Consider the following 14,755-nt stretch of genomic DNA (forward strand, 5'->3'; position numbering starts at 1 on the left):
CTGAGTTCCTTCCCTGGTCAGGGAACTAGATCCCACGTGCCACAACTAAGACCTGGCACAGTCAAATAAATAAATAAATCTAAAATTTAAAAAAAAAAACTTGTATTATGTTCCTAAAATTAGCTAGGAAAGTAGATCTTAAACGTTCTTACCATAAAAAAGAAAAGGCAATTATGTTAGGAAATGGAGGTGTTAACTAGCTCAACTGTGGTAATCATTTGGCAGTAGGTATGTGTAGCAAATAATCATATTGTATGCCTCAAACTTACACAGTGTCATTTGTCAATTACATCTCAATAAAATTGTGAAATAAGAGAGAATAGACTGATTATGGTAATAAAATAAGGCAGAGCATAATAGGTTAGGAGTTTATGGGTAATGGGACTTAGAAGCAGTACATATAAACTATATTATTTTTCCAAAAACTTTGATGGAAGAGAGGAAAGATCTTGAGGAATTGGCAGAATCAATTAAAGTTGTATTTGTTTTTTAGAATAATCAATGTTTGTTTATATTTATAGGTTGAAAGGAAGTAGCCATGCCCACACAAATATATACAAATTACATTTGGGGTTGGGGATAAATAAATGAGAAATCTCTGAAAGGAGGTGGAATAGTCTGAAATTGAGAAAAGAGTACATGGAAACTTATTCTTCTAAGGCATCAGGGAAGAATTTAAGTATGAATAAATACAATTTCATATTATAAATATATTTTTTAAATTGTGAGGGATGGGGAAGAGAAACTAGAAGAGAACATTTAATCCTCTCCTTCTTGTTTTCCTAGTGAAGTGTGAACCTGAGTTGTTTTCTTAGATGATAAATAGTGAGTAGGGTAGGTGACTCGAGAAAAGCAGTGAATGTTTGAACAACCACGTGGAGGATGGAAATAAAAAAGAATAGGGATTAGTTATATGTTTGTTCAAGTTAATAGTTAAATGATCATTGGACTATGCTGAAGCAACTAACAGTGGAGCATTCCTTTCTCCTAAGAGCAATTTAGAAAATACAGATTAAATTAATTTTTAAAATGTCTGAAAGGTTGAAAAGCCACTGAGTCAACTAGGATTTGAGGGACTAAGATCTCAGTGGGAAGAGAAGTCATTGAATTAGGTCCAGTATTCTGCTAGCCACTTCCTGCTCAATCCACTGTGCAATCTCAGTGGGTATAGGGGTGATGGGGATGTGAGATGTGGCCAGGTAGTGAAGAATCCACTAGAACTTTGGCAGTCTCAAAGGACTTGGGGATATAAAAGCTGGATTTCAGAACCAAGTCAGTGAGAATTTGAGGGGCAAGATCCCTGAGAGAAGAGAAGCATAGAGAAGCCCGGAAGTCAGCACCTGAACCATGTGTAGGAGCCAAATTTGTAATTTATGCAAGACAGCAGGCTAAGAGGCCAACACAAACTATGAGAAAAGAAAAGCAGTGTTGTTGGCAGTGTCATAGTGCCAAGAGGACAAGACAAATGGGTACTAGAGCTGCCAGATAAAAGGGGCCAAGGAAACGCCCCAGGCTCTCAGTTGAGAGTGGATAAGAAGTAGACTGAACTTTAAAAATTCTGGGTTGTAGGCTATACACATCCCCAAATGTTCAAGATAATGCCTTCCTAATGATTGCCAACAAAGGTCCATCTAGTCAAGGCTATGGTTTTTCCAGTGGTCATGTACGGATATGAAAGTTGGACTGTGAAGAAAGCTGAGCACCAAAGAATTGATGCTTTTGAAGTGTGGTGCTGGAGAAGACTCTTGAGAGTCCCTTGGACTGCAAGGAGATCCAACCAGTCCACCCTAAAGGAGATCAGTCCTCGGTGTTCTTTGGAACGACTGATGCTAAAGCTGAAACTCCAATACTTTGGCCACCTCATGTGAAGAGCTGACTCATTGGAAAGGACTCTGATGCTGGGAGGGATTGGGGGCAGGAGGAGAAGGGGACAACAGAGGACGAGATGGCTAGATGGCATCACCGACTCGATGGGCATGAGTTTGGGTGAACTCCAGGAATTGGTGATGGACAGGGAGGCCTGGCGTGCTGTGATTCATGGGGTCGCAAAGAGTCGGACACGACTGAGTGACTGAACTGAACTGAACTGAACTCAAGGAATTTGAAGAGAGAGAATTAGTAAACTGAATAGGCTAGTAGAAAGTATCCAGATTAAAATACAGAGAACAAAATGTGAAATAAAATATAGATTAAAGTATAATTAATATCTGGGGTATGATTTAAAAATCTCTGGGGAAGAGAAACAGAATGGGGCAGAAATAATATTTGAAGATATAATGGCTTAGAATTTTCTGTAACTGATAAAAATGCTGTTATGAACTCAAGGGTAAATACAAAAAAATCAGATATTATGCATATTGCATTAAAACTGTTGAAAACTAAAGGCAAAGAAAAAACATCCTAAAAGCTTATCCAGAGGGGGAAAGACATATTCAGAATAGCAAGAGCTGACTCACTGGAAAAGACCCTGATGCTGGAAAAGACTGACAGCAGGAGAAAGGGGCGACAGAGGATAAGATGGTTAGATGGTATCACGACTCAACAGACATGAGTTTGAACAAATTCTGGGAGATGGTGAAGGACAAGGAAGCCTGGTGTGCTGCAGTCCATGGGGTCGCAAACAGTCACACACTATTGAGCAACTGAACAAGAGAAAAGCAAAAAACTGAAAGTAAATTCCTCAACAGACCAGATTGAAGCCATGAGGTAACAGAATGACATTTTTTAAGTGCTGAAATAAAATAAGAATAATAATTTACAGTATAACCACTTACTATAAATGCAGTCATAATTATCATAATAATTTATTATAAAACCATTATTTATTATAAACTGTAATAATACTAATTGGAGTTGCTACAAGCTTAAATGAATACAGTAGACAGTCTGTAAGTCCATGAACACTTATACAACCACTTGATTAATGAAATGTTTATATTGTAGTATTAAATGGTTAAAGACAGCATTTCTAATAAATAATGCCAAGTTTATTGGACAAGATTTTGAGTATGCCTTTTACTCAAGAACATATCCAACAGACCAATAGAAACACATAAAGAATTATTCAACCTCAGATGGTCATGCAAGATGTGTGAATTTAATCTATAATGAGATATTGTTACATATCCACCAGATGTTTAAAATTACAAAACTGACAATATTAAATATTGAGAATGATTTCTGCCATGTGAGTATTAACATCCGGATGTGCAAAGGCCTAATAATTCCACATCCAAGTAATTGCATTCTTAGGAATTTCACATCAGAAACATAAAAATGTGTGCACCAAATGTCACATCCAAGAATGTTCATAGCAGCACCATTAGTAATAGCCCAAAGTAGAAACAGTCCAATGTCCACTAACGGTGGAATGGATAAACATTTTAGGAAATACTCAAACAGTAAAACAGTTTACATTAATAATGAATGAATGTGTTATTCTACACATGTCAATATGGATGAGTCTCACAAACTTAATGGTGAGCAGAGTAAGCCAGACTGATACATACAGGAGTACATACTGTTCTTGATTCTATTTATATAAGGGTAAAAATAAAAGTAAAAATATTCTCTAGTGACAATGTAATGGTCACCCTCCTGGAGGAGATGGGGAAGGCTTTTGGAGTGCTGATATTGTTCTGTATCTCGATCTGAGTGGTGGTATCATGGATGAATTCATTTTATGAAAATTCACCAAACTGTATGATTAAAATCATCTGTTAATAATTTTTCTGCATCTATCTTGTCCTTCAATAAAATATTACATTAAGAAAGGGACTAAACTGTTACTGAAATTCATATGTTTATAGTGGAGCTAACCATCACTTTCCCAGGGTTTATATTAGTAAGTGAGCTGGCACAGTGCAGGGAGTGTTGAAGAAGCCTGAGCCCCGACTTGATGCATTCAAACTGTGGTGTTGGAGAAGACTCTTGAGAGTCCCTTGGACAGCAAGGAGATCAAACCAGTCAATCCTAGGGGAAATCAACCCTGGATATCCATTGAAAAGATATGCTGAAGCTCCAATACTCTGGCCACCTGATGTGAAGAGCTGACTCTTTGGAAAAGATCCTGGTGTTGGGAAAGATTGAGGGCAGGAGGAGAGGGGGTCGGCAGAGGATGAGAAGGTTAGATAGCATCACTGACTCAACGGACATTAATTTGAACAACCTCTGGGAGGTAGTGAAGTACAGAGGAGCCTGGTGTGGTGCAGCCATGGGGTTGCAAAGAGCCAGACGTGACTTAGCAATTGAACAACAAAAAGTGTGGAAATAGTGAAAAGGTTGGCATCATAAAACATTTATGTTTTTAAACCTTTAAGTTTAAAAGCTCTAAGTTCTCCATCTAATTATTATTCCTAAATCATAAATGTTTAAAGGAGTGACCCCATTGCAGAATAGTATTCAGAGGCATTTTTTCAACAAATTATTATTTAATTTTTGGTCTTACTATGGCATTCATGCTTTGGTGGCAACTGAAGCAGAACACTTGAATATTAGTCCATCACCTTAAATAGACTGCCAGCTCACACACCCTCATGTACTGTATTCTTGGATTTGTTTCCATTTGGTCACTTGAAAATGTATTTAATGGCTAGAGAGAAACAGACATGAATTAATTTATTGTGCTTAATATAGTCTATAGGCAGAATAACTCCATGATGAAGTCTGGTGAGTGTGTTGACTTCTCAATGCCAAAATGTTTCAACTTTTTTGTGGGTGTTATTAAACCATTGTTCTTTATTTGATTGTCACGTGTGTGCTATCTGCGTAGTAGTGTTCAACTCTTTGCAACCCCATAGACTATAGCCCACCAGGCTCCTCTGTCCATGGGATTCTCCAGGCAAGAATACTGGAGTGGGTGGCCATTTCCTTCTCCAGGGTATCTTCCTGACCCAGGAGCCAAACCCGGGTCTCCAGCATTGCAGGTAGATTCTTTACCATCTGAGCCACCAGGGAAGCTGGTGATACATGATTGTCATGAGGTACTTTAAACCCCACTTTTCAAACTTGTGTGCCTAAGTATCATCTGATAAAGTTGTTAAGATGCAGATTTCCAGGTCCATGATGAAGACTCTGAAAATGTAAAGTGTCTGCATTTTAACACTCCAGGCGATTCTGTGAAGATACTTTAGTGGACTGTTTTGGGAAATACTACTTTAAGCTCATTGTCAGTGGATTGCAGCTATTCAGAATGGGATTTTTAATATATTTGGCTGCCTTGGGTCTTACTTAGATGTAGCACTTGGCCCTTTTGTTGCATCATGCAGGATCTTTCTTTGTGGTGAACAGACTCTCAAATGTGACATGTAGGCTCTGTAATTGCAGCTCACGGGCTTAGTTGCTCAGAGGCATGTAGGATCTTAGTTCCTTGGCCAGATATCCAACCGGAGTCCTCTGCACTGAGAAGTGAATTCTTAACCACTGGACCACCAGGGAAGTCCCCAGAATGGGATATTTTACTGTAGATTTGGGGAGGGGGGGCGCTTTTCCTTTGGTTTTTTGTTTGTTTGATTTGCTGCATATATCACATGAATTGTAACATTATGGGGCATCTTTATTTGAAGCAAAGGGTTTAAGGTGCTACTGAGCAAAGTGGATATGAGAAAGCAAATGGAGCATATTTACAATCAGACTTGGAGTTTGGAAGCTGCCACCAGCTCCTGTGATGAATCATATAATATATGACTCAGACAAAGCTGAAATGACAGATGGCCTTGTTATGACTTTCGGCGGGCACTCCTTCAACTACTGAAGTTTATGAGAAGTTTTACAACCCGGGAATTCTGAAGTTATTTCTGATGCATGTAGTTTCATGTCATCTTTATGGGAGCAAAAAAAGATCTACATCTCACATCCCCAACATTTTTGTTAGTCACGATTCAAACAAAAGGATACGATGTAAGAAAGTCTGTGCCCACACATTGCCTCTTTACCACCCGTTTCATTGGAGCCAATCAAGGTGAAGCTGAATCAGTGACTCAACAACACCCTGTTAATCCGATCGGCATTAATTCACAAAGGCATGAAATAAAGTTTTTTTCATGTGTTTGACTTTTTCTCCCCTTAATGCATTTCTAGGAATTACTCTAAAGTATGCGCTAAGTTTTGCTGTCAAAAATGGACTGATGTCCCCTTTCAAAGCTTCCTGCCAATGACGATTATAGATTATGTTGTTTTTTTTTTTAAGTGAGCTGAGATATGTAGTTCTCTTAATCCAATTTTAAAATAGCTTCTTAAAACTTCCTTTCATCCTGTGTTGTCCACCACTGTTACAGCTGTTTCTTAACTTGCAAAGATAAGCAGTGATGCAGATTGCAGTATCATGGTTTGCAGCTGTCAGTGGTTTTCCACTGTCTAGCAACCTTTGATGTCTCCTCTTATTAATGAAGCACAACTAGAAAAACCACCAGTCTTGACAAAAGCTTTTAGAGTATTGACTGTATTAAGAAGTAAAAATAAGAATCTAAAATAACAGCTTTGCACCAGATTTCAATTTTTTCTTTTTCAAAAAATGTCTGTTGGACTTCCCCGGTTGTCTAGTGGTTAAAACTGGACTGCCAATGCAAGGGGCATGGGTCACTTCCTGACTGGGGACTAAATTCCTCATGCCAAGTGGCATGGCCAAAAGATTAAAAAAAAATCTGTTGATGTTCTGACATAGAAACACAGGGCTGGCATCATGTTGTATGGTCTTTTCTTGATTATTTTGCAAGAGTTAGAATCTGGAAAAGCATATGACCCAATGAGAGTCCAAAATGAGAAGACGGTAATATCACTGGTTGATTCATGCCACTTCAATTTGCTGCTTCCTGCCTCTATCTAGTTCCTCACAAAGAACTTCACTTTCTACTTTCTCTTTCTTGTTTGACTGGAGAAAACCTGTCCCTCCTCTTTTTCAAAGATTCAAATAAAGATCAAACCTCATAAGGCCATTTCTCCACCTATGATTTAACATTATGTATGTGTAACAACCTGGGTGACTGAGTTGCTAGTCACTAGTTTAGCGTATCTGCTTGTCTTCCTTGCCTCTAAAATTAGGCTATTAGCATTTGACTCACTTCCACGTTTCAGATCTGCACTTTCGTGTTTGGCTCCCTCAAACTGCTTCTTGATGGGCAGTCCCTGGCATTTAGGAGGCACCCAAATATTTGTTGAATGAGTGAATGATATTTACCATGTTTACTTCCCCTTCCTGGCATACTTTTTGTTTTCCAAGATTAGCTTTTGCTTGGTTTTTTGTTTTCCAATATTTTCTTGTTGTTGTTAAGTCTCTAAGTGGGTCTGATCTTTATGACCCCAGGAACTGTAGCCCGCCAGACTCCTCTGTCCTTGAGATTTCCCAGGCAAGAATACTGGCGTGGGTTGCCATTTCCTTCTTCATTTCCGATATTTCAGGGAGGTGGGGAAAGAGCATTAGTCCCATAAAAAACTAAACTTATGGGATGAGGAAGGGCTACGTTTTTATACATTTAATGTGAAGTGCCATTGCATATTCTCCTTAAGAGTATGTATTTACTTCTACTCAGAAAAAGGAAAGGTATTTTTCTTTATAATCTTCCACCTCATGCTATTCTAATAATTTTATTTCATTATTTTTGGCTGCTCTGGGTCTTCTTTGCTGCATGTGGCCTTTCTCTAGTTGTGGCCAGTAGGGACTACCGTCTAATTGCAGTGCATGGAATTCTCATTGCAGATGCTTCTCTTCTTGTGGGGCACAGGCTCTAGGATCAGGGGCTTCAGTAGTCGTGGCTCTTGGACTCACTGGTTGTGACACCTGGGCTCTAGCACACAGGCTCAGTAGTTGTGGTTCCTGGGCTTATTTGCCCCACGGCATGTGGAATCTTCACAGACCAGTGATCAAACCTGTATTCCCTGCATTGGTAGGTGGATTTTCAACCACTGGACCACTAGGGAAGTCCTCTACTTGCTATTCTAAATATGTAGTTTTATTTGCGGTTTGCAGCCCTGAGCACTGGTGACATGGCAGAAACACGGTTAAGGAAAAGGAACAGTCATCTCTTGGTCGAGGAGTGAGTTGAATCCCCCTGTAGCGTGTCCTTCTCTTCTTTGGTCCATTTTCTCTTCCATCCTTCCTGCCTAGTCTTCTGTTTTCTAATTTGTCTACCATTGACCTGTCGAGAGAGAAAAGCATCAAGTTGGAAATTGCTATGTATAAATGTTCTAAACCAATACATTGTGTACCTTACTCAATGTTACACATCAATTATATCTCAATATGAAGACATATATAAATTCAATGAAAATAACTAGCTATTTCCTTCTGTCTAAAAGAAAGATATCAAAAGTGTGAACAGACATGACCTCCTCAGATCAACTGAATAACTGTTTAAAAATGCAGATCCCCAATCTCTCTATAGATCTGATTATGGGTCTTATGGAATGAGGGTCAAAGTTTTGTGTATTTAATCAAAACCCTAGGCATTTATTTTATACTCTCTGTTTTAAGACTCAGCTGCCCTTGACCAATGATACATAAACTTCAAGTGGAAAAATTAACTAAATGACAATCCCAAATGATTATTCTTTTGTAGATCTTCTAATTTAACAGTAAAGAAAAAAAAAGCCCACTTAAAAAGTATGATAACCACAGAGAACTATGATGGGCATCAATTACATTATTTGACCGTAACTATTGTAAAAGGACAAAGTATATTTTAAAAAATTATTCATAAAATTATTCTTTGAAAGCCAGTCATTTAAGAACTATTGTTTTGGCTTTTGCTTTGTTTTCAATGTTTGCATCTTTTTCTTTGTGAACTTTTGCACCTCTCTCTCTCTTTCCACCCTTACCCTCTCTCCGTTTCCACTTTCCCTCTCTTCCCTTCTTCCTGTCTCCCTTCTTCTTCCCCAAAACTCCTTTCCAGCCCCTCTTGCCTTGGCAAGCCACCCATTATGATCACATCTTTAGCACTCAGGAGCATGATGTCATTGAGAGAATGACCATTGCAGTCGCATCTTGCTCTGATACTTATTAGGTGTATGATATTAACATTTCTCATTTCTTGTTGCCTCAACACTAAAAGTACTTTATAGTGCTGTTTTGTGAGATTAGAATGAGACTCCCGCGTGTGAAGTGCTCAGCAGAAATCCTGTCAGTCATCACTCAATGGCTGATTTTCATGGTTATGAGTTATAATGGCCACACAGGAAAGGATGTGTTAAAGAGAAAAGTTGAGTCCTTCAGTTCAGTTCAGTTCAGTCACTCAGTCGTGTCTGACTCTTTGCGACCCCATGAATCGCAGCACACCAGGCCTCCCTGTCCATCACCATCTCCCGCAGTTCACTCAGACTCACATCCATTGAGTCCGTGATGCCATCTCATCCTCGGTCGTCCCCTTCTCCTCCTGCCCCCAATCCCTCCCAGCATCAGAGTCTTTTCCAATGAGTCAACTCTTCGCATGAGGTGGCCAAAGTACTGGAGCTTCAGCTTTAGCATCATTCCTTCCAAAGAAATCCCAGGGTTGATCTCCTTCAGAATGGACTGGTTGGATCTCCTTGCAGTGCAAGGGACTCTCAAGAGTCTTCTCCAACACCACAGTTCAAAAGCATCAATTCTTTGGCACTCAGCCTTCTTCACAGTCCAACTCTCACATCCATACATGACCACAGGAAAAACCATAGCCTTGACTAGGCAGACCTTAGTCGGCAAAGTAATGTCTCTGCTTTTGAATATGCTATCTAGGTTGGTCATAACTTTTCTTCGGGACCTTAAATATTGTAATAGTTGTTAGATTCTGAAGATACAAAGAGGAGTTCCTAACCTCACGTTGTTCACAGTCTTGTAAGAAAAGTGCAGTAGTGTAAGATGAGGATTCAGAGGAGCCACTCAAGAGACAGTTATCAATATTTCCACACACAGGGTCCGTTTCCTTGCTATGAAATATATATATAGAGAGGGAGGAAATTTAAACAGTTCATTGCAGTCATTTCTCTCAGTTTAAAATGGTAACCATATCATGTCCTGACTCAGTGGGTCTTTACATGCAACTGAAAAAGCTGTCACTTCCTTGATATACTCACTTCCATCCGATTGAGTACCATAATAAATACAGAAATATGTATTGACTACTATTGCAAATGCCTCCCCTTAGAGTTTTTCAGTGTACAACCTGTACAACCATCCAAGGCAGCCTTGTAACCTTAAACAGTATTTATGTCACATTGGTTTTCATTATTTGGTTTGGCAAATAACATAGTTGGGTAATTTTTCTAATACAAACAATCATGATGATCCTGAGCTCATAATCTTGTCATCATTGTAGTCCTAGGATAGAGGTTATGTTGTGGTTAGCTAGATGAGATTGTTATCATTGTCTGTAGTTGGACTGAAATGTTGATTGCAGTGACCATGCCCTCTAGGCAGAGAGAGGAATTCTGAATAGGTCACCTAATAAATGATTCCCTCTCAACGGCCTGTTAGGAAGTACAAGAGCATAATATGTAGAAAGCATATAACCTACAATGTTCTTCCATTATATATCATTTGGTCTCAGACATTTCAAATATGTAATTGTAGATGCATTGAAAATAACCTGATAACACATGTCAATAAAAACAAATCAGAATTTAATCACATTTTTGCTTCCTTCTCACTTGTGTTTAATGTCTACAGTTGACACTCCAGACCCCTATGTGGAACTTTTCATCTCTTCAACCCCTGACAGCAGGAAGAGAACAAGACACTTCAATAATGACATAAACCCTGTGTGGAATGAGACCTTTGAATTTATTTTGGATCCTAATCAGGAAAATGTTTTAGAGGTAAGTGAGTCATCAGGGGATAGTGGGTCAATGGGGGTCAAGTGAGTCACTGAGGGGGGTGGTTATCTTCAAGTTGAGCTTGAACGCATCAAATTTTCCCTCTCACTGCCTTCATTCTTCTCAGTTAGGTGGCTGGAGTACAGCTGTGCAGTATATGGTAGATGAGCTTCTAGCTGCCACACATCAAGCTATGTGAGTGTCCAAATGCAGAAGTTATGAGGGGCTAGAGTCTTTAATCCTCACCATGTACTTTGCTACAGTCCATGGGGTCATAAGAGTCAGACATGATTTAGTGACTAAACCATGCCAATCAATTGCACTTTGGAGAAAATATTCTTTCTGTTTTAAAAAAGGGAGGATCCAAGTACAAAGGATAAAGTATTGCCGATTAGGACGTCAAAATAAGTTAATTTTCTTAAATTTGAAATAGTTAGCTTTAAAATAAGTTCACATAAATCTTTTCCAACAGTTACATGAGTTTTCTACATTAACTTCTTTCTCATATTCCAAGATAACATTTCCTCTGAGAGGGGAGAAATTTCATTTTTCAAAATGTGATAATAAATAGGTCAATCACAAGAGTGAAAAAATGAATGATTATGTTAGAAACTCAAAAAAGACAAAGTATTACTAGTAGAATATTTAGAATTTCAAATGACTATTAAATATTACATCAAGTTTTTCATTTTTTTTAAAGTGTGGTGGAGATTTTAGATATAATTTCCAAAGATCCCAGAAAAATTTGATATCTGTGCTCTATTTTTTCTCTCTACAGATCACGTTAATGGATGCCAACTATGTTATGGATGAAACTCTTGGGACGACAACGTTTCCCATATCTTCTATGAAAGTTGGAGAGAAGAAACAGGTTCCTTTTATTTTCAATCAAGTAAGCAACACAACAGAATTATTTTTCAACCTTGTGTCGGATAAAATCTAGTTAATCTGGAAAGTTGGAGTTTAATGTTTGGAAATCCTTCCCTTCCTTCCTTCCTTTTTTCCTTAGGTGTGCTGCATTTCTCAGATTTCAATAGTTTTTTTAAGAATAATAAAACTTTAGAAAAATTATTTACACTGAGCAAACATTAGAGTCTTTTTACAGGAAACTAGTATTTTACAATGAGAAATGTAAGCAACTGGTAGACCAGGATTCAGAAAGCTTGTCAATGCATTAATATATTCTTGTTGGGTGCAGCTCGGTGTTTTTGTCCCTTCAAATGATTTCCCAAATCTCTCTCCTCTCACCTAAATGTACATATCCCTTAATCTTACCTCCTTTCCTAACAGTTACCATCCTGAATTATCTCTTTCTTCATGAACCTCCATGATAATTACATGTTGTTCATTGGGACTGAATCTTTTAACCTCTGCAAACTAAAATCCTGTAGGCCAGAAATTTAGAATAGTGGTCATGCATGCCTAAGAAATGACTTAAGCCCTGAGGACTACCTGACCAGTTCATGTAATCAGAGGAATCCTGGTGCCTTATGCACACTGCAGTCACGCACTCCCCACTTATCCCTTTAGCTGCTACAGGAAGCATGTCTTCTATATATTTTCTGTCCAGTGCCAAGAGATATACTGGCCACATTTTAAAGTTATTTCATTCATTCTTCTTTCAAATGTTTACTGGAGTCTACCCATCATTGTGTTGTGCTCAAGGCTTCTAAAGAAGAATAAGATATAGGAAGTTTTTCCCTCAATTATCTTCATCTGGGGCGGAGGTGAGGTAGAGGTTGGGAAAGCAAATGGATATAGAGAGATAGATGTGATGAAAAGAAACCACCACATAGCAAGATTAAGTATCAATGAGGCATATACAGGGTGCAATGGGAAGACAGAATAAAGAAAGATTGTGTTATGAGAGGAGGCCAGGTGTGGATCCGTATCAGTAGGTGATTTTGAGCAGGTCAAACAGTGAACATAGCTGTTAACACTTTGTCATTTGAAGCCGGGTTGTTTGGTGTTTAAATCCTACCTTTGTTTCTTACCATTTGTTTCATCCTGGCAAAATCACTTAGCTTCTCTGAATCTGGATTTACTCACCTGTGAAGTGGAGATCCCTTGAGGTGGAAATGGCAACCCATTCCAGTATTCTTGCCTGGAAAATTCGATGCTCAGAGGAGCATGGTGGGCTACAGTCCATGGGGTCTCAAAGAGTTGGACATGACTGAATGACTGAGCATGCAAAGTGGAGATAATATCTCATAGGAAAATCACTATGACTAAATGAGTTAATTCTATTTATATATATCTATATAATTTATATGTAATGCATATTACATTTAAATATATTCTGATATAATTATTCAGTTCAGTTCAGTTCAGTCGCTCAGTCGTGTCCGACTCTTTGCAACCACATGAATCACAGCACGCCAGGCCTCCCTGTCCATCACCAATTCCTGGAGTTCACTCAAACTCATGTCCATTGAATCGATGATGCCATCCAGCCATCTCATCCTCTGTCGTCCTCTTCTCCTCCTGCCTCCAATCCCTCCCAGCATCAGTGTCTTTTCCAATGAGTCAACTCTTCACACGAGGTGGCCAAAGTACTGGAGTTTCAGCTTCATCATCAGTCCTTCCAGTGAACACCCAGGACTGATCTCCTTTAGGATGGACTGGTTGGATCTTGTTGCAGTCCAAGGGAGTCTCAAGAGTCTTCTCCAACACCACAGTTCAAAAGCATCAGTTCTTTGGTGCTCAGCTTTCTTCACCATCCAACTCTCATATCCATACATGACTAATGGAAAAACCGTAGCCTTAAGTAGACGGACCTTTGTTGGCAAAGTAATGTCTCTGCTTTTAAATATGCTATCCAGGTTCGTCATAACTTTCCTTCCAAAGAGTAACCATCTTTTAATTGGCTGCAATCACCATCTACAGTGATTTTGGATCCCCCCAAAATAAAGTCTGACTCTGTTTCCACTGTTTCCCCATCTACTTGCCATGAAGTGATGAGACCAGATGCCATGATCTTCGTTTTCTGAATGTTGAGCTTTAAGCCAACTTTTTCACTCTCCTCCTTCACTTTCATCAAGAGGCTTTTTAGTTCCTCTTCACTTTCTGCCATAAGGATGGTGTCGTCGGCATATCTGAGGTTATTGATATTTCTCCTGGCAATCTTGATTCCAGCTTGCGTTTCTTCCAGCCCAGCGTTTCTCATGATGTACTCTGCATATAAGTTATATAAGCAGGGTGACAATATACAGCCTTGACGTATTCCTTTTCCTCTTTGGAACCAGTCTGTTGTTTCATGTCCAGTTCTAACTGTTGCTTCCTGACCTGCATGCGGGTTTCTTAAGAGACAGGTCAGATGGTCTGGAATTCCATCTCTTTCAGAATTTCCCACAGTTTATTGTGATCCACACAATCAAAGGCTTTGGCATAGTCAATAAAGCAGAAATAGATATTTTTTTGGAACTCTCTTGCTTTTTCATGATCCAGCAGATGTTGGCAATTTGATCTCTGGTTCCTCTGCCTTTTCTAAAACCTGCTTGAACATCTGGAAGTTCATGGTTCATGTACTGCTGAAGCCTGGCTTGGAGAATTTTGAGAATTACTTATATTTATATAATTTTTTATGAAATATGATTATATATTAGTTTACACATTAAGTATATAACATTACATATAAAATGTGCTCAGTCGTGTCCAACTCTTTGAGGCCCCATGGACTGTAGCCCACCAGGCTCCTTTGCCCATGGAATTTTACTGGCAAGAATACTGGAGTGGGGTGCCATTTCTTACTCCAGGGGATCTGCCCAACCCAGGTACTGAACCCATGTTTCTTGTATCTCCTGCATTGTCAGGCAGATTATTTACCACTAGAGCCACCTGGGAAGCACACATATAAAATATATAACAATAATTGATTATAGAAATATATATACTACTCAGATAGATTCCCTGGGGCTTAGAGGGTAAAGTGTCCACCTGTAATGCAGGAGACCCGGGTTCAGTCTCTGAGTCTGGA

General features: G+C 39.0%; 1 protein-coding gene across 2 annotated transcripts in view; it reads left to right on the top strand.

The window, feature by feature from the left end:
• Window positions 1-14,755, top strand: part of PLA2G4A (phospholipase A2 group IVA) — a 163,775-nt gene that overhangs the window by 59,996 nt on the left and 89,024 nt on the right. For both annotated transcript variants that reach the window (XM_005690990.2, XM_018060732.1), the window contains 2 exons: window positions 10,634-10,782; window positions 11,558-11,671. In XM_005690990.2, coding sequence (XP_005691047.1) covers window positions 10,634-10,782; window positions 11,558-11,671 — 263 coding nt within the window. The remainder of the gene's footprint in view (window positions 1-10,633; window positions 10,783-11,557; window positions 11,672-14,755) is intronic.

This window comes from Capra hircus, chromosome 16 (assembly GCF_001704415.2).
Source record: "Capra hircus breed San Clemente chromosome 16, ASM170441v1, whole genome shotgun sequence".
NCBI classification, from domain to species: Eukaryota; Metazoa; Chordata; class Mammalia; order Artiodactyla; family Bovidae; genus Capra; species Capra hircus.